The sequence below is a fragment of the Phacochoerus africanus genome, chromosome 9, assembly GCF_016906955.1.
Source record: "Phacochoerus africanus isolate WHEZ1 chromosome 9, ROS_Pafr_v1, whole genome shotgun sequence".
NCBI lineage: Eukaryota > Metazoa > Chordata > Mammalia > Artiodactyla > Suidae > Phacochoerus > Phacochoerus africanus.
Genome location: NC_062552.1, coordinates 7567964 through 7589276, shown reverse-complemented (window position 1 = coordinate 7589276; position 21313 = coordinate 7567964). Strand labels below are relative to the sequence as shown.

At 42.1% G+C, this 21313-nt stretch overlaps 2 protein-coding genes across 5 annotated transcripts in view; one reads left to right on the top strand and one right to left on the bottom strand.

The window, feature by feature from the left end:
• The window catches only part of LOC125136843 (transmembrane protein 14C), a 95593-nt gene that overhangs the window by 6827 nt on the left and 67453 nt on the right, over positions 1-21313 (bottom strand). The window lies entirely within an intron of this gene.
• The window catches only part of MAK (male germ cell associated kinase), a 55739-nt gene continuing 48236 nt past the window's right edge, over positions 13811-21313 (top strand). For 3 of the 4 annotated variants that reach the window (XM_047797679.1, XM_047797676.1, XM_047797678.1), the window contains exons 1-2: positions 13811-13890; positions 19280-19605. In XM_047797679.1, coding sequence (XP_047653635.1) covers positions 19505-19605 — 101 coding nt within the window. In that variant the 5' untranslated portion in view covers positions 13811-13890; positions 19280-19504. The other variant, XM_047797677.1, reaches the window with a different exon arrangement.

Sequence of the window (21313 nt, the reverse complement as noted above, 5' to 3'; positions counted from 1 at the left end):
GAAGCAACCAATCTAAGGTATGGAGGAACAGACTGGAGAAAAATACGTCCGATTAAGCAAAAGCCGTTTGTTGTCATAGAGTCTTTTCCACGGCTTTGGAATCCATGAATCAAGCCAAGCCCTCTGAGAATGGGACTCTTAGAAGAAAGATAGGTGGCAAGATGCCAACATTTCAAATATCAATTTCCATCACACATAACACATTGTATTCTTTCAGGATCCACTCGGGACAAAAGTTCAGGTCGGACTTGCAAACTGCTTACAGGTAAAACAGTTTAGAATACTAACGCTTCAAAGGCTTGGTTTGTTTTTGACAAAATTTTAATTAGCATAATTTAAGATTAAACAAGACTATGCATTATAAAACTAAAATGTATCTTATGTGCACAGCAGTACTAATAATACTCAGTTAATATAAGTAAGACTTTTTAGCGTGATCCACTTATCAGCATGGTAAATTTACCATAATTATCTGTAACTTTGCTACTTGCTCTTTAGTAGCTAATGATAGTTTTCTACATTCTGCACTGCTGGTGGAAAATATTGAGATACCTGCCATTGTCAGCCGTGGCCATGAGAGATGCATTTCTTTAAGGAGGACAGGTTGCCTTGAGTCTGTGAAATGTTATACCAGGCATTTGCTGAACTTGAAGGGAGCGGCAAGTGGTGACAGAATAACAAATGCTATCAGCGACCTGTATCAGTTGTGCAGACACCAGAAAAATGATTTCAAGGTGATTTCTCGGGTATTTGTAACAGATCATAAATCAGAAATGGCTGCTGGCTACTAACATCAGGCATTTCACAACCTTGAGTTTCTAGAGCATTCCTTGGACTATAAATATAAAAGTCTCCCAAACATATAAATATATCCACCTTAAATAATCCAGCAAAGAATGGACAAAAAAAAATTTAAACTCCCACAACTACCTCTTAGTCTTTAAGTGTTCTCCAAGGAAATTCTAAATTAAGAAATCAGGAGTTCCCTTCTTGGCTCAGCAGTTAATGAACCCAACTAAGATCCATGAGGATTCCGGTTCAATCTCTGGCTGTGTTCAGTGGGTTAAAGATCCAGCGTTGGCCATGAGCTGTAGTGTAGGTCGCAGACTTGGCTTAGATCTGACGTTGCTGTGGCTGTGGTGTAGGCTGGCAGCTACAGCTCCAATTCAACCCCTAGCCTGGGAACCTCCATAAACTGTGAGTGCAGACCTAAAAAGCAAAAGCAAAAAAAAAAAAAAAAGAAAAAAAGAAAAAGAAAGAAAGAAATCACTTCTAAAATCTAAAAACAGAGTAAGGGATGGAGTACCTCCGTTTTTTTTGGTTTGTTTATTTTGCTTTGTTTTTTCTTTGGCTGCACCCAAGGCATATGGAAGTTCTCAGGCCAGGGATGGAATCTGAGCTGCAGCTTGAACCTACGCCACAACTGTGGCAACACCACATCCTTAACCTGCTGTGCCACAGGAGGAACTCCACAAATTCTCCGTTTTTTTAACTGATTATTTGCAGTGGTAGGGTAACCCGCAGTACTGTAGGAGTCACCAGACAGCAGAAATAGCTGTGAAGTAGGAATACTTTCTCAAAGTCTCATCAGCCATTTTTTTGGTCCCCAAATAATTCTGGCATCATAACCCATTACAATCTACTCTCCACAGCTCTTCTGTCGGCTGTGGCATCCCAGACACTTCATGCCAGTTAGTTCAGAAACTCCCAGGGAGGTGTCTGTATCAGCCAGAGTGCTCCAGAGAAACAGAACCAACAGAAGATACACACACCCATACACACACATACACAGATCGATCTATCTCTATCTATCTATCACATATACAGTGTATATATTCATACATGTGTAATATGTGTGTGTGTGTATATAAACACATGCACACAGATATACGGTGAGGGCTGAAGGGGGAGCACTCTGGGGAAGGGGAGCAAGGAAAGAGTCACAGGAGCTTGTTCACACTATTAGATCTTTAAGTTCAGGGTTGAACAGGCTCTTGGATACATGAGTCTGGCGTTCAGGGTGGAGGCACAGACTTGGAGATGCAAATGTGGAAACCAGTCATGCGTATATAATACAGGTTGGCATGAGTCGGTTGTAAGATGCTATTCAAATATAAAGTATCATTACCTAGTAATTACTCATGAATGTATCATTGGCCCATTAACCCATGTTTGGAAAACCAAAGATACTTTTTTTTTTTTTTTGTCTTTATAGGCCACACCTGCGGCATATGGAGGTTCCCAGGCTAGGGGTCCAATCAGAGCTGTAACTGCTGGCCTACACCACAGTCACAGCAACACCAGATCTGAGCCGTGTCTGTGATCTACACCACAGCTCATGGCAACGCCAGATCCTCAACCCACTGAGCGAGGCCAGGGATCGAATCCCCAACCTCATGGTTCCTAGTTGGATTTGTTTCTGCTGCACCACGACAGTATCCCAAAAGTATCCCAAAGATACTTTTTGAAGATTGAAATAATGTCATTTGCAGCAACATGGATGCACCTAGAGATTATCATAATCAGTGAAGTAAGTCAGACAAAGACAAATATCATATGATGTCACTTATACGTGGAATCTAAAAAATGATATAAATATAAAAAAGGATATAAATGAACTTATTTATAAAGCCGAAATAACACGGGCAGAGAAGACAAACTTCTCGTTACCAAAGAAGAAAGGAGAGGAGGGATTAAATTAGGATTTTGGGATTAATAGATGCATATTACTAAATATAAAATAGATTTAAAAAAACCCATTTTACTGTATAGCACAAGGAACTATATTCAATATCTTATAATAAACTATAATGGAAAAGTATTTTTAAAAAAAATGAATCACTTTCCTGTTTACCAGAAACTAACAGAACATTGTCAATCAACTATACTTCAATTTTTAGAAAAGATTCTTTTTGACAGATTGGTTTTTTTGCTTTTTAGGGCCACACCCATGGAATAAAGAAGTTCCTAGGCTAGGGGTCGAATCAGAGCTGTAGCCACTAGCCTACACCACAGCCATGCCAGATCCTAGCCGAGTCTGTGACTTAACTACAGTTCACGGCAACATGAGATCCTTAAGCCACTGAGCGAAGCCAGGGATCGAACCCGAATCCTCACGGATCCTAGTCAGGTTCGTTGCCACTGTGCCACGAAGGGAACTCCCAGATATTTTTAATAGAACACATGTTTTTTCTTTTAGAAAATAGGACACATACAAGTGCTACAATTTTCTTGTCTATTTCTCAACTGTTTATTGCTGATCTTCAGTGCTAAGAAGTTCAGAGAGTCTCAGTTGACTTTAGGCTTACAAAGTATTATCAGTTGGAAGTTCTAATGGCATCTTCTTCAAGAATCCTTATCTTCCTAGGAAATGAAAATCTCAAATGTGAAATGCAGTCTCAAAGAACCATGAAGCTGCCAGGTCAGCCACTGTCTTGATAGGATCGTGTCCTGAAGGATATATTGCTAATCTTTGATAAGGACTATGCTGGTAGTTTAAAAATATACACACTTTTCAACACTCCATCCTGTAAGAAGGACTAGAAGGAACATCAATTAAGGCATAACCACTGAAAAACTGATTATTTGAGGATGAAACAATATATGAAAACCACAAGGATGAGGGTGCATAGGAGGGAAGCCCCCAAAGCAATGATTACATTAAACCGCTGCAAATCTTGATGCCATGTTGAGGCTCAGAATACATATTTTGCCATTGTAGTGTTACATGTCTACATGCCAATCCATCAAAATACAAATAGGCATGTTTAAGGTTGTAGCATATAATATGGAGCTGGGATATTTGAAGTGTCAACACTCCAAAGTAAATTGTTGAATTTCTAGTTCTGAAAATGGTGGAGTGGCTTGTTTTGAACCAACGCTCCCTCAGGAAACAGTTATAAACTCTGGAGAAATATAAAGTTAACTAGTTGAAGGCCTTGGAAAAATCACCAAAGTCAAGTAGAAACTGGAAGGGATTGGACTCATGAGGGAAGAAAACCACGACGGCTATAGCCCATGTTTATATGGCTTCTCTCCTAGGGCATGTGCCGGTCCACACCACAGGGAGCAGAACCCTTCAGAGTGGCCTGGAGCAGAAGCCTGCAGTGTTTCTGGTTTGTTAGGGGGTGGAGTCGTGGGCTGCCAGAGCAGCTGGAAATTGAGGGGGGGGGGGGTCTTGGAAGAGAGGAGCCACAGAGACGAAGTTTCAAAATCTGGGTACAAACTCACTTTAAATTCTTGGTTGACCCCTGATCTTTCTTGTGTAGACAAGACTCCAAGAAGACAACTGGAAAAGGTGCAGAATCAGAGCTGGATGCAATGGAGACAGAACCTGGAGTTTAGTCTCACCAAGTTGGAAGGGCCTGGCAAATACCATAGGCTTTCCATCAAAACCCTGGGAGGGCCATAGGGAATAAAGGTTATATCCTTCCTTCAAAGAATTTACCCTAAAACTAATGGCAAAGTTCATACAAACTCATCTTCAAAAATGTAATACCAACCACCCACAAGTTCCAGGTGATTAATTAGTAATATAATTGACTACTCAAGACAAAACCCAGAACTCTTCAAACTAATAGAAAAACATCAACAGATATGGAAATCTCAAAAACAAGTTATAGGAAGAAAATCATATCTAGGCTTATCATGATCAAACACCTGAAAGATCAAAAATAAAGAGAAAATTTTAAAATCTTCAGACAAAGGAGGGAAAATGATAGGCCTAAGTTCTGACTTCTCATCAGAAATAATGGGGGACAGAACCACACCTTCAAATTTCTGAAAGAAAGATGAAACAAAACAAATCATGTGAGCCCAGAATTCTACACCCAGAAGAAATGTTTATCAAAAATAAATCAGAGTTTCCGTTATGGCGCAGAGGAAACGAACCCAACTAGCCTATGAGGATTCTGGTTTAATCCCCAGCCTTGTCAATAGGTTAAGGACCTGGCATTGCCACAAGCTGCAGTGTATGTGGCAGATGTGGCTTGGATCAGGCGTTGCTGTGGCTGGGGTGTATTTTCAGTACATTATAATAACCTACAATGGAAAAGAATCTGAAAAAGAATATATATATATATGAATACATATGTATATTTTTAACTATGTTTTAATTGAAATATAGTTGATCAAAATAAGACAAAATAAACTTTCAAATTCGTAAAAAATATCCAATTACCTAGATGAGAGCCTAGAATGTTGTTTGTTAAATATTAGTTGTCTACAATCTGTTATATTAATAGACTAGCATATGTTAATAATAGACACTAAATATTAAGACCAATAATTATAATTGTGCTAATAAATATTTATATTAACATATTTTTAAGTTAATGTAATTCATTATATATCCACCTGGGGGAAACATGAAACTCACTCCTATATCTACACACAAAAACTAATTGGTGATGGATAATAGACCTACACATAAAAGCTAAAATTATAAAGCTTCCAGAAGAAGATATAGCAGAATATCTCTGTGACCTTGTGATAGGCAAAGATTTCTTAGAAGACGAAAAGCACTACTGTTAAAGATAAAAACTGAGAAGTAAAATATCATCAAAATCTAAAATTTCTGCTTATCAAATGACATCACTGAGAAAATGAAAAGGCAAGGCACAGAGAGAAAGTATTTGCAAAACATATATCTCACACAGAACTTGTATGCAGAATATGTAAAGAATTCAAGCTAATCAGTAAAGAGAAGACAAACAGCCCAACAATTGCCAAAAAAAACTTGAATAGTACTTCACAAAAGAAAACATATGAATGGCTAACATGTACATGAAAAGAGCCTCAAACTTATTAGTCATCAGGGAAATGTAAATTAAAACTAAATGAGGAAGTCTGCCATCAGTAGAACGGCTAATTTTTTTTTTAATTGACAGTGCCAAATGTTAGCAAGGATATGGAGCAAACCTGAATTTTCATCTGTTGCTAGTAGAACAGTTAAATAATACAACTACTTTGGAAAATTATTTGGCAGTTCCTTTTAAAGTGTAACGTACACCTCCCTTATGATCCAGCAATTTTACTCCTGGGTATTTATCCCCAAAGACATGAAAACATATTTTCACTACAAAGAGTCGAACAGCAACTATCACAGAAATTTTATCTATGTTGACCAAAGTTGGTCAACAGGAAGATGAGTTAAAAATTTATGATAAATTCATACAATGAACTGCTCTGCGATTTCATAAATGAACTACAGATAAACACAACCCTACAGATGAATTTCAAAACATTATGCCGAGCAAATGCAGCAGGCACAAAAGTGTAAATCCTCTATGATTCCAGTTGTGTGAAGTTCAAGAACTAGCAAAGCTTTAACACAGCTATGTGAGTCAACTATATTCCAATAAAATTAAAAAAAATTTTTTTAAAGATTCAGGCAAAACTGATATATAATAATAGAAATCAGATGAAGTTTGTCCATGGGGAAAAGGAGTAGGGACTGGCTGTCGGGAATACAAGAGAGGTTTCTGGGGTGATGGGAAAATGTCCTATATCTTGATCCCGGTGGTAGTAACACTGGTGTCCCCATTTATCAACACTCAATTAATTGTGCACTTAAGAGCTGACATTTCAATGTATGTAAAATTTGCTTCAAATTTTTAGAAAGTCCATTCTTTGCCTTTCCCAAGTGAAATAATAGACGCTCCATGAGTATTTCTCTAGAAGTGAAATATCTTTGGAGGGAGGCAAATGGGCAAAAAGCAGGGCTTTAATCCTACTGAAAAGTGTTTTGATGAGAAATTGCTGTTTTCTTGAAGATGGATACCCTTTGGGGGTTACTCCAAGACACTTAAAGAAAACTTTAAAAACTCTTTAGGTTTATGGAAGGGGTATTAACGAAGATCATGCATCGTGGGTCACTCATGTCCCACCTCAACGTGGTAATGCCAAGAGCCGAGAAACACATAGAGACCCTGGACATTTTCATGCTACATCTTTCTTCTAAAATGGCCCAGCAAGAGTGATACCCACAGATCAAATTCAGTGCTATTCCTCTGCCCACATTTAGCACTTGAGCTTCAGCAAATCTACAAAGTGATGGTGAAGAATGGAAGAAACTGTGAGTATAATTCAGATTGCTCCCAAGTTAGAAATCTGGAATTGTGTTGGTTGAGGTGGGGACATGGGGAACTATTGAATTTCTCATCTCTTCATTTCTCAACAGTTTTTTCATTTGCTTGGATATTTCCGCCGCTTCCAGCATCAGCTACCACTGTGATTCCTCATCGTATGTGTGTGACCATTCTTCATGGAAGCTTTTAGAATCTTGTCTTTATCAGTAGTTTTTAAAAATCTCCCACTGATATGTCTTTATGTGGGTTTTCCCCTCTATATTTTTACTGGCATTTGTTGAGCTCTTTGAATCTGGAAAAAAGTGTCTTGAAGTTCCCAGGTGAGGGGTTGAATCAGAGCTGCAGCTGTTGGGCCTACATCACAGCTACAGCAACGCTGGATCTGAGCTGCTTGTGGCAATGCTGGGTCCTTAACTCACTGAGCAAGGCTAGGAGGGAACCCACATCCTCATGGAAACTCGTTGGTTCTTAGCCCACTGAGCCACAGTGGGAATTCCCAATTCTTGTATTCGTTTTTTTGTGTGTGTTTTCTTTCTTTCTTTTCTTTTCTTTTTCTTTTTCTTTTCTTTTTTTTTTTTTTTTTTTTTTTTTTTGCTTTTTAGGGCCACACCTGAGGCATGTGGAGGTTCCCAGGCTAGGGGTCCAATCAGAGCTGCATCTGCCGGCCTACACCACAGCCACAGCAACACCAGATCTGAGCCGCATCTGCAACCTACACCACAGCTCATGGCAATGCCGGATCCTTAACCCACTGAGCGAAGCCAGGGATTGAACCTAAAACCTCGTGATTCCTAGTCAGATTCATTTCTGCTGTGCCATGATGGGAACTCCCTGCATTCATTTTTTGATTTTTGATTCCATTTCTTCTTTCCTTTCCTCTGCACATTCATTAATTGGAGGAAAGACGGGATCCTCTTATTTTCTAATCTGTTCTCTCTTGTTTATTTTTTGTTTGTTTCCTTACTTATTTTTGGCCATACCCGTAGCACGCAGAAGCTCACGGGCAGGGATCGAACTTATGCCACTGCAATAATCTGAGCCACAGCAGTGACAATGCCGAGTTCTTAACTGCTAAGCTACCAGGGACCTCCATGTTTTATTTTTTTAAAAACGAGATGCTGTTTTGTTCCAGTTTCCAGGAGACTTCTTTAAATTTCTGTTCCACTACTCTATTCTTTTATCCTAGATCTCTGCTCTCTTCACTTTATTTTCTGAGTTATTACTTCCTGACGGTATTACTTTCTTTTCTTTCATAGGATCCTCTTCCTATTTCATTCATGGATACAATAGTTTCTTTTTATGTCTTGGAGAATATGTTTTAAATGAGTTTTGTTTTTTCCATTAGAGTTGGTTTACAGTGTTCTGTCAATTTTCTACTGTACAGCCAGGTGACCCAGTCACACATACATGTATACATTCTTTTTTTCCCATTATCCTCCATCACGCTCCATCACAAGTGACTAGATACAGTTCCCAGTGCTCTACAGCGGGATCTCATTGCGTATCCATCCTAAATGCAATAATTTGCATCTATTAACCCCAGATTCCCAGTCCATCCCACTCCCTCCCCCTTTCCCTTGGCAACCATAAGTCTGTTCTTGTCTTGGAGGGTATTAGTTATAGTTCAGGTTTGTATTACCTTTGTAAACATGTTCCCTATAGTGGGGTTTTTGGTTTTTTTTTTGTTTTAGGGCCACACTTGCAGCATATGGAGGTTCCCAAACTAGGGGTCAAACGGGAGCTGTTGCTGCCGGTCTAGCCAGAGTCACAGCAACGTGGGATCCAAGCCAAATCTGTGACCTACACCACAGCTCACAGCAATGCTGGATTCTTAACCCACTGAGCAAGGCCAGGGATGGAACCTGCAACCTCATGTTCCTAGTCGGATTCATTTCCGATGCACCACGTCGGGAACTCCCCCTATAGTGTTTTGTTTCCTCTGAGCAACAGAATTCCCTTCACCATCTCAAGTCTTTATTTGGATGGAGCTGGTCAGTCAGGGGACCTCAATCCTCAGGGCCTGCAGAACTTCTTCTTATGCCAGTCTGCTTTCCAAGAAGGTACTGCCTTCATCTATTACCAATGGCACAGCCAGATGCCATCTTTCTGGGAGCCAAGCAGAGAAAGGGCCCTCAGGTCTCACCATTCAAAATTGCTCTCTTGGGAGTTCCCATCGTGGCGCAGTGGTTAACGAATCCGACTGGGAAACATGAGGTTTCGGGTTCGATCCCTGCCCTTTCTCAGTGGGTTAAAGATCCGGCGTTGCTGTGAGCTGTGGTGTAGGTTGCAGATGGGGCTCGGATCCCGCGTTGCTGTGGCTCTGGCATAGGCCGGTGGCTGCAGCTCCGATTAGACCCCTAGCCTGGGAACCTCCATATGCCGCGGGAGCAGCCCAAAGAAATAGCAAAAAGACAAAAAAAAAAAAAATTGCTCTCTTAACCTTCCTATGTTCAGCAGCTGCCCCATCCGGCCTTCTGCTGCGCTAGCAAGGGGGCGTCACCTGGCTGGATGTGCTAGAGGATAAGAAGTGGAGTCTGCCTCTTTTACAGATTTTCGGCCAAGCCTCTTTTCTTCAGCCCCACCCCAGCCAACTCTCTGGGGTCCCATGGAAACATCCCATTGTTCAACTTTATCTGAGTTTGAAGTGTGAATAAGCTTCCTCCTCCTTTGCCATTTAGTGTTTGCACTAAATGTTTTTGCTTTGAAAAGGTGAGCGTTTACCCTCAGGAAAAAGCATTTTGCTTGTCCCGATTCACCCAAGCATTTCACTTGTCCCAATTTACCCAATTCCTTTGCCAGACTGTACACAAGTAAAGAAAAAATGAGCATGAATGGTTGTAAAATATCAATCTAGTGATTTGGACTGATTTTTATAACTTCACATTTAAATAAAAACATAGCTCAGTAAATGTCTCTAAAGTCTCTGCAGGAAGCCAGTTAAAATTATACTTACCAAAGACTTCCATGGTATCTTTAAAATGTGATGCTTATGCTTATTTCCTGTGACTTAAAAAGCTCCATTGAGGAGTTCCCTGGTGGCTCAGCAGGTTAAGGATCCAGCATTGTCACTACAGTGGCTTGGGTCGCTACTGTGGCATGGATTTGATCCCTGGCCTGGGAATTTCCACATGCTATGTATGGGTACAACCAAAGAGAAAAAAAAAATTTAAACTAAAAACCCAACCAAACAAAAACTCTCCAATGATTTCCTAAGCTTTTAAACATAACCTCCTTCAAATGTCCCACTGTGACCCAAATAAAGAAGTATGCATTTTAAGAAATGTAAAAAGGTGAGAATGGAGTCCTCTTTGTGGCTCAACGGTTAACAAACGGGACTAGGATCCATGAGGATGTGGGTTTGGTCCCTGGCCTCACTCAGTGGGTTAAGGATCCGGTGTTGCCGTGAGCTGTGGTGTAGGTTGCAGACATGGCTCAGATCCCCCATTGCTATGGCTGTGGTGTAGGCCAGCAGCTGTAGCTCTGATTCAACCCCTAGTCTGGGAACCTCCATGGGCTGTGGGTTCGGCCTTAAAACAGCCAAAAAAAAAAAAAAAAAGAAAAAAGCTGGGAATGAAAATTGGAATTTCAATAGTCCCCTGTCTTTATGCTATCCCTCTAGTATATTAAAAATTTTATTTCAGAGCTCTTGGACTTCATTTTGGGCAAGAACCTGCTGATATATCATATTACAAAGAATCTTCTAAGTCAGTGAATAAAACATATAAACAAAGTTGCTGGACCTAGAAACATATTGATAAAGATCAGTTGCACAAATGCATTTGACAGAAGCAAACACACCTGAGGCGATATAATTTATGACTTCCTCTGAAGCGGGACAGACGCTAGACTTATTTACGAAACGTATGAAGTGAGCTGAACAGTCTGTTTAAACATAACATAGTGCAGCAGCTGCTTCTTGACAGACAGGCCAGATCTCAGGTTCCCAGCCCTGTACCGCAGCATTTCGAGAGGCTCAGAGTCATCCATACGGATGTTTTGTGCCTGAAGTTCCAACTGAGTGTTGGGGGTTCAATGTCTTTTGACCGCCTAGACATAAGCCTTCCTTGGCTTCTGTCTGCAATTTCTGGGTCCTCCCTGAGGCAGGTGCAGAGGGTCCCCGTACCATGATGGCACTTGGCCAAGATGCTTTGTGTGGCACTGAATGGCACTAACATCCTTTTCCTGGGAAAAGCTGCATGTTCCAAACCATGGCCAAAACCCCCGCATCTACACATATTCTTGCTTTAGTGAAATATCTCTTTATATGATGATACGAAGTGGTTTTAGAATGGAAACTGGTGGTTTGTGGAACTGGCTTCTTCAGTGATACCAGTTTTCATTTTACAGTAAAATTTTTGATTTATCAAAAGGGGCAAACTTTTAGGGACAAAGAAGTCAATTCATCAGGAGGTCAATTCAACAATCTTAAATGTTTATGCATCTAACCACAGACCTTCAGAATACATGAAAACTAACAGAACTAAAAGGAAGGAGTTCCCTGATGGTGCAGTGGGTTAAGGATCCACCATTGCCACTGCTGTGGCTTGGGTGGCTGCTGTGGCATGGGTTTGATCCCTGGCCCAGAAACGTCTGCATATCATGGGCGTGGCCAATAAATAATCTGGGAGTTGCCGTCGTGGCGCAATGGTTAACGAATCCAACTAGGAACCATGAGGTTTGGGTTCGATCCCTGTCCTTGCTCAGTGGGTTAAGGATCTGGCGTTGCTGTGAGCTGTGGTGTAGGTTGCAGATGGGGCTCGGATCCCGCGTTGCTGTGGCTCTGGTGTAGGCTGGCAGCTACAGCTCCGATTAGACCCCTAGCCTGGGAACCTCCATATGCCGTGGGAGCCGCCCAAGAAATGGCAAAAAGACAATAAATAAATAAATAAATAAATAATCTGAGATTTTAACACTACTTTCTCAGTAATCCACAGAACAAGTAGCCAAAAAATCAGTAAGAAAACAGAAGACCTGAACAACACTGTAAACAAAGTTGCCTCTCATTTATAGAACATTCCATCCAACCATAGAACATTCACTAAGATAAAATATATTCTGCGCTATAAATCAAATGTACTAATTTAGCCCTTATTTCAAGAGGTCAAATATAGAGACAGAATATGGAAAATATTCGGTTGAATGTTTTCCTTGCTTATAAATCTGAAAATTATTCATTGTAACAAGAAGCTTGCATCCAACCACTTTACTATGTCTTCTTGTATAGCAACGAGGACTTTCTATGTTGATTTTTTTTATTCCTTTTACATTATGTATAAGACATCATATTGAATTGTATGAAATTATGTGTGTAAATTATCTTATCAATGAACTTTATTTCATGACAGAGAAAAAAAAATTGTTTTAAAAATAAAGTGGAGGAGTTCCCATTGTGGCTCAGCAGTAATGACCCCAACTAGTATCCGATAGGATACAGGTTCTATCCCTGGGCTTGCTCAGTGGGTTGAGGACCTGGCGTTGCCACAACCTGTGGTGTAGGTGGCAGACACAGCTCGAATCTGGCATTGCTATGGCTGTGGCCTAGGCCGGCAGCTACAGCTCTGATTTGACCCCTAGCCTGGGGAATTCCATATGCTGTGTGTGTGGGCCTAAGAAGAAAAAAAAAAATTTAAGTGGAAAAATACAAAAATACGGCAAAATATGAAACAGTAAACAGAGGAAGATAATATTTGTTTTCTCTTTTGAAACTTACCTGTGTCTTCCATTTTTATCCTTTGATTGGTTTTTGAAAAAGTGAAACTATATTTTTAAAATAAAAATTTAAATGGTTTTAATGCAAAGAAGTTGCTCAGAAAAGCACATTCAAGAAGCAATTTGTTAGGAATATCTCTATAAAATCGAAAGTGAATCAAACCTAAAAGTCATGGCCTCTATTGGACTGTACATCCCTCTAGAAAAACACAAATTCCCATTACAGAACATGAGCTGCTGGAGGGCAGAATCTTTATCATTCATTCATTCAACAAAATTTTTACTGGACACCTACTATGTGCTAGGCACACTTCTACTGTTTTAAAAACAATGAACAAATCACATGAATTCCTGCCCTGTGAAGATGATGCTTTAGTGGGGATGGAGTGGACACACAATAACAAAATGAGACGATATAGTATATTACAAGGTGATATGTACTATGAAGAAAAATAAAGCAAGGAGGATAGTTGTTAAAATTATGATCATGTGAACCTTGTTTTGAGTTTAGGATTAAAATTTGACCATGGTCTTATATAGTTGTTACATTTCTTTAGAAAATAATTTAATTGAGATCTTAAGGACAGGGACTAACCAAACATATCTAACTAACTAAAGACACTAAACACATCCTTTGATGCCAGCTGGATCAGAGCTGGTAGTTGAGGAAAAAGTAAAGAAGACAGCAGGGTGAAAAATGTATTGAGCTAGGAATGTTTCTGTTGCCTTTCACAAGTCTGGGAACCAGATTCAATGAATGAATCAAGACTTTGTAGAATGAATCAGAACAAAACAAAACAAAATAAAGGGCCAACAAACCAACTTACTATAAAAAACTGAAAAGGTAATCAGAACTCTTCCAAACCCCAAATTAAATGGCAGAGAGCACTTGCTCTACTGACGCCCAAGTGTTCCCGGAAGCCCCACTCCTCATGAGGCGGGGCGTGTGCGGGTGGGCGGGGCCTTCCCGGCCAGGCCACGCCCCAGTGGGCGGGGTGTAAGCCGGCTGGCTGCGCAGGAGCGGGCGCATCCCCGCGGTTTCCTAGGAGATGAAACACACAAGACGCCAGAGCTTCACAAGGGAGCTAACGAGGTAAGCGGCGGGCTCTGGGAAGTAATCCCTAGCGGGCAGCGGGGCTGCCACCCTCCGTCTGACCCAGCCCGAGCCTGTCCTGCCAGGCGGCTCGGCATGTCCCATCGGCGCCCTGTCCTACCAGGGCCAATCTCCCCCGAGAGAAGGGGCCTGGACACTGGTAGGAGGAGGGATTGGAGGGAGAAGGATTCGGGAAGGGGCAGAGCGGGCGGGAGGCGGGTCAGCCTACACATACTGCGGTCGGTTCACTCCCAGGAGCCCCCTTGACCACTTTCCTGCGCTCCTACACGGCGGGCTCCAGTCCTGGGTTGGAGGATGAAGGCGGACGTCCATCAAACTGAGGGACCTGCACCCCCAAACCTTTCCCCTAGGGTCCCCCAAATCCCTACTCGCCCTCCTCCTCTCCCTTTAGTGCTTGGGCTGGAGGGGACACTACTTTTAGGAAGGAGGAGCGGGATCCCTTCTCGCTCGGAAAAGCGGAGAAACTGAGTTCAGAACTGTTATAAAATTTAAAAGCAGAGAGAAGAAACAGAAACTGGGTCCGAGTTCAGTCCTCATTGGTGCAACCCAAACGACTCCCAGGTAAAAGCGGAATCCAAGCACGGGGTGGACCTAGTCGGCGCCCCCAGTGTCCCGGCCGAGCTAGCCGCGGCGGCACAGGGGATCACCTGCCTGCAGCGGCCGCACACCCCGGGCCCCGGGGACGACCCCGTCCCGCAAGCCGGCGGGCACCGGCCACAGGAGTCTTTTAAGGGCCCTGGTTTGCAGAAAACGATCAGAGCGTCTGGTAACGAAAACCGTTTCTTTACTGCAAAAACAGACAGAGAGACATGGCTGATTGAAGGACAGGGTTGGAGTCGGGGGGGCTCGGGGCGGGAGGGCGGATAAAACTTGTTTTTAAAGGTTTGTAATCTAATTTCTAAAAAGAAGGAAATCTATGTAATTGTGTTTAGATAATCTCTTAAAATGAGCAGGCATTTGTTCTAATGATAACGGAATTCTTAGAGTCAAAGTTATCGTAGTTATTTTAATCGGGAAAACAAACTCTTGAGTCGAAGTCACCCTGCAGCCTTTCCGCCTTCCTCTGCCGCCGTGTGACCGGGAAGGGGCGGCCACTTTCTGGCCTTGGGCAAGGGTGTTTGCTTTCTTCGTTGGGGTGTTTTTTTGGTTTTGTTTTGTTGCGTTTTAAAGTAATTTGTGAATATTAGCTCAAAGCACCATGCTTTTATTTATTTGTAACACAAGCTTTTCCCCACTGTTAAAGCTCACCTTTTAATTTTTTAAACATGTAACTTGGTTAGTTTGGAATCTTTTTTCTGTTTTGCTTTTTAAACAACTTAGTGATTTGTACTTTTTTTTTTTTTAAATAAAAGTTAATGCTCTCCTTGGAGTAATAACATCACAGCAGATTTTACAAAGATAAGTCGCTGACGTCCAAGCTGTCTGCTCAGTGATTGGGCAGACATTAATTTACCCTGTTTGCCCTCTCTGTTAATCTTCTTTAATCCTACCTAAATCCCTTATTAGCTGACAGAAGCTGTTGAGAATAAATCTCAAGTTTACAGTAATTGTGCACTTAGATAAAAATGAGGCAGCTAGAATGGGAGAGAAGTGATAAGGGTATTTCTTCAGTGTAGGTGTGTAATTGAGCCTCCAAATAAATGTCTTTTTCTTTAAGCCAGAAGATAAGGTTTAACTCATATGCAAGTCAGTATTGTAGCTTGATTGTGGAAAATTCCAAATTGCTTAACGGTTTTGTTAAATTAATTGAGGATCATAGTTACATTATACTTACTTGCGTTTCACTCTGTTGCATATATGCAAATCTCCCCTTGCAAAAGAAATCATGTTAATACATCCCTATTTTGCAGGATTAGCTTTCCACAGCTCAACAGAGAAGAATAGATGTAACTTGTAGAGAAATATTATTGGGTGCAAACTGGGGACCCATAGGCAGGCTATCTTTTAAGTTACAGATACTGCTTTTTATTTATTTATTTATTTTTGTCTTTTCTAGGGCTGCTCCTGCAGCATATGGAGGTTCCCAGCTAGGGGTCTAATCCGAGCTGTAGCCACTGGCCTACGCCAGAACCACAGCAATGCGGGATCCGAGCCATATCTGCAACCTACACCACAGCTCACAGCAACGCCGGATCCTTAACCCACTGAGCAAGGCCAGGGATCGAACCCGCAATCTCATGGTTTCTAGTCGGATTCATTAACCACTGAACCACGATGGGAACTCCAGATACTGCTTTTTGACTAATCCATTTAGGCCTTGCTATGCTACCCTGATTTTTTTTTTTTTAAGTTAAAAAGAAATTTTTAACTTTTTAAATAAAAAAATTTTTTAGGAGTTCCCGTCATGGTGCAGCAGAAACGAATCCAACTAGGAACCATGAGGTTTCGGGTTTGATCCCTGGCCTCACTCAGTGGGTTAAGGGTCCAGTGTTGCTGTGAGCTGTGGTGTAGGTCGCAGACTCAGCTCGGATCTGGCATGGCTGTGGCTGTGGTGTAGGCCAGCAGCTACCCCTCCCATTAGACCCCTGGCCTCGGAACCTCCATATGCTGGGAGTTCGGCCCTAAAAGGACAAAAGTCAAAAGACAAAAAAAAAAAGAAAAAAAATTTAAAAAGTTGTTTGTGTGCTACCAGTGAGTAGGTACATGGCAATAATGATTTAAAAAAAAAACAAACAGCCTTTATATCTATGACTTTTGACATTAGGCCTTTATCCTTATATTTTCATGGGGAGAAGGGGACAGCTGAAATGGCCAGCTTCTCACTCTGGAGAGCTGTTTATTTTGTAATTAATATGAGGCCTTTCTAACATTTTGTCTGGGAGCACAGCATGTAAACTTGTTTTACTTAAGATTAGGTAGGGCTTAAATGGGCCCAATTAGCTCAGAGCCACAAATCGGAGCTTTTTAAAATCTATATTACAGCCGTAATTGTCACCACTCTACCCCTTGAATGAAAGCAGCAAGCAGATGGCCGTGTCCCTTGTTTATTTTCCCCTGAAAATAAGTATATGCTGTGCTACAGGCCTCTTCACCTGAAGCCAACTGTGTGTTTCCAGGGTTTATGTGGAAGACAGTTGGTCAGGCTTGGAATGAAATTTCTATAACAGCCACGCCCCAAATGGGTGGGCTTCCAGGCCCGGGCAGAAAGGCATCCGTGACTGAATGGTCGGCTGCGCTCTTAGCACCGGTGATGGTGGTGGCTGAAGTTCTCAATAGTGGAAGAGAAAGAGGCAGTTACTTCACTGGTGCAGCTTGTTGAGCCACATGGCAAAGTGAAGTTTCCAAACTGCTTCTGGCACCTCGCCTTTGAACATCTGTCTCCACCTGGGCACCTCCATCTTTCACTCCCTTCTTGCTCTCTCTCTCTTTTTTAGGGCTGCGCCTGAGACATGTGGAAGTTCCCAGGCTAGGGGTCGAATCGGAGTTACAGCTGCCGGCCTACACCACAGCTACAGCAACTCAGGATCCAAGCCACCTCTGCAGCCTGCACCAGAGCTCATGGCAATACAGGCTCCTGAACCCACTGAGCGAAGCCAGGGATCGAACCTGCGTCCTTATGGATGCTAGTCGGGTTCATTACCACGGAGCCTACATTACTACATCAAGCAATTTGTCCTTTTCCCGAAGTGCCTGCGTTACTGTCTATCTCTCAGACCCTCAGTGCTTGTCCCCAGTTAGGTGTTAACATGAAACTAATTTGTTTCACATGCAGTAAATTTACAAAGATGATGCTCTTATCCCTTTAAATGTCTACATTTACTAATTTTGGGGTAGGGTTAAAAAAAATAATAATTTTCATAATGGAACTCCAGGCAGACCCCCTTCCTCTCCTCCCACTCTCTCCCTTCACTGTTTCTGGCCCTTAATTTTTCACAGTGTCCTACCGGGTATCAGGATGGGCCAGATGTAGCCCAGGGTACAGTCAGGGGGAGGAGCACTCTGTGTACTTTCCAGGTTGTTTATAGCCCCTTGCAGTGGAGTTAGGAATCTTTAGGGGGCTGTGGGGTGAGGAAGCTTTCATTACAGGGTAGATTCTACGTGGTTTGGGAGTGGAGACAGGTGGTTCCTTTAGCTGCGTCAATGATCTTAAATCTGGGAAGAACAGGTTGTGAAAAAGTTGGGGACCACACTGAAAAAAACAGCTTCGGGCTAATGCAACTATTAGACTGACCCCATCATTAATGCTCTGATTGATCACAGGTCATTTAATGCTTCTGCGTTTTCATTGTACAGTTTTACTGATTTGAGGACCATTGTATCCTTTTGGACAAATATATTCTGTGTATTGTTGTTATTTAACCAGAAAGAATCAGTAAACCTCTAGAGAGCACATCTCCTTAAAAGAGATAAGTGCATGTCTCCTTAAATAGGGAAGGAGGAAAAGAATGTCAAGCCATTTAACATGCTGATAATAAAAAAGCACATGCATGAATCACTTGGCTGTACCCCTGAAGGTAACACAACATTGTAAATTAACTATACTTCCATGAAAAAGGGTTAAGGAGTTCCTGTCATGGCTCAGTGGTTAATGAATCCGACTAGGAACCATGAGGTTGTGGGTTCGATCCCTGGCCTTGCTCAGTGGGTTAAGGATCGGGCATTGCCGTGAGCTGTGGTGTAGGTCACAGACACGGCTCGGATCCTGAGTTCCTGTGGCTGTGGCGTAGGCCAGCGGCTACAGCTCCGATTCGACCCCTATCCCCTGGGAACCTCCATATGCCGTGGGTTTGGTCCTAGAAAAGTCAAAAAGAAAAAAAAAAGGGTTAAAAATTATTTTGTGCAAACTCATTTGCAACAAAACATGACCTTAATGATGTGGGGCCATATATAGTCTTCATTTATTTTACTTTTCACATATTTTTCTGCAGGTACATGAAGATGCCGCTTGGGAGGTGTTAGGTACCATATTACTTTTCTAAAACATATGAATTCCTGGGTCCCAGACACATCCGGCCCAGGTGTTTCACATAAGGAATTGTGGTCCAAATTAAGTATGATGCAAAAATTGCTTCAAAGAATGGCTATAGTATAGAGTCTGATTTTCCAAAGTCTGATTTGGACTAACAGAGATTATATTCAGTCAAAAGGGAATTATATAAACCACTAAGCCAGTATTGATCGAACATTCTTGGGATGAGTAGCATGGTAGCATGTAAATGAAGCCAGGATTCACCCGTGATTATTATCCATCTATTATATATGAAAGTCATCCCACACAGCACAGTTGATGTACTGACACCTCTTTAACATGTTGGTATTTAATTTATTTATAATTTTCCCTGTGCTGTAGCTTACCAGTGAATTTTTGGAAGAGCTTCTTTAATGCAAATTCCATGGATTGACTGATTGATTGATTGATTGATTGCAGGGCGTTCATAAGAATGGAAGCACTGTTTCCTTGCCAGAGTCCTGATTGCTGTATCTTACAAAGCTACATAATCTTGAGGGAGAGCCTGTGACTGAACGATGACAAACCTGTCACCAGCCTGGCAACAGCAGTCTATGGGCAAAAACGAATCACAATAAAGAAGCATTTCTATTTCTGTTAAGAAGTCATTTCAGTCAACCACGCCGGCTGCATTATTTTTCCAAGATGAACCGATACACAACCATGAGACAGTTGGGAGATGGTACCTATGGGAGCGTGCTGATGGGCAAGAGTAACGAATCGGGCGAGCTGGTGGCCATCAAAAGGTACCGTGGGCCACGCTGCGAGGTTCACCTCTGGGAACCCATCTGTCATTTCCTTTGCCCAGTTGAGAATATATACAGGCACAGAGTGAAGTCTGGTTTGGATGCCATGCCTGTTAGGCTAATAATATGGAATGTCAAAAAGGAGTTCTGTTGCTCCCCACGTGTATTATTTTAATGTTCTGGTATGTCCAGCAACATCGACAAATCAAAAAATATAAGGCTCTGCTTTTTTGTGCATGATTAATTTGAACAGAAACTGAAGGTACTGGTTAGAATTTGTTCTAGAACTGAAAGTGGAGTACAAAGTAGAGCTTGTTATTTCTTTAAAACAATAGGCCTCAAAATCTGATGGTTTTCATAATACCAAATTGAAGTTTTTCCTTCTTCCTTTTTCTTTCTTTTTTTTTTTTTTTTTGTGTGTGTGTGTGTGTTTTTAGGGCCACACCCGAGGCATATGGAGGTTCCCAGGCTAAGGGTCAAATCGGAGCAGTAGCTGCTGGCCTATGCCACAGCTACAGCAACACGGGATCTGAGCTATGTCTGTGACCTACACCACAGCTCATGGCAATGCTGGGTCCTTAACCCACTGAGCGAGGCCATGGATTAAAACTGCATCCTCTTGGATACTATTCAGACTCATTTCCACTGAGCTGCAACAGGAACTCGCCAAATTGAGTTCTGAATGGTATATGTTATTTTCCTGAGCTTACCAAGTAAACAAAATTAATTATGATTAACTTACTTCTTATATTTGTTATCTGCTATGTGTAAAAAAGAAAAAAATCCCAAAGCTTAGTGATTTAACGCAAGAACAGACATTAATTTTTTTACTTTTTATTTTTTTGCTGTGCCTTTTTTTTTAGGGCTGCACCCGCAGCATATGGAGGTTTCCAGGCTAGGGTCCAGTCGGAGCTATAGCTGCCAACCTTCTCCACCACAGCCATGTGGGATCTGAGCCATGTCTGACCTGCACCACAGCTCACAGCAATGCCAGATCCTTAACCCACTAAGCAAGGCCAGGGTTCAAACCTGCGTCCTCATGGATGCTAATCAGATTCGTTAACCACTGAGCCATGACGGGAACTCCAAGAACAGACATTTATTTAATTCACAGTTTTCTATGGGTCAGGAATTCAGGAGCTCTGCTGTGGTTCTGGCTCCAGGTTCTGGCTCTGGATGTCAGCCAAGGTGCAGTCATCTTGCTGGCCAACCCCGTCCAAGGTGGTTCACTGGACCAGTTTGCTGGGGCTGCTACAGCAAAGGACCACAGACTGGGTGGCTCGAACAGGGTATTTATCTCCTCCCAGATCTGGAGGCTAGCAGTCTGAGATGAAGGTGTCAGCAGGGCTGGCCTCTCCTGGGCTGGTGATGGCTCTCTTCTCCCTGTGTCATCACATGATCTTCCTATGTGTGTGTCCTAATCGCCGCTTAGGAGGCCACCAGTCATGTCGGATTAGAAGCCACCCTGAAAACCTCCTTGAACCTTAATCACCTCTGAGGTCTGGCTCCAAATACAGTCACGCGCCCAGCTACCTGGGCCGTTAGGATCTCAGAGTATGGATTTGGAGGAATGCAGCTTGGCTCCTGCTAGGCTTCTGTAACACAGTTGCAACCACAGGCTGGGTGGCTTAAACAGCAGAGATTTATGGACACCAGCTCTGGAGGCTGGAAATCTGAAATCAAGGTGTCAGCAGGGTTAGTTCCTCCT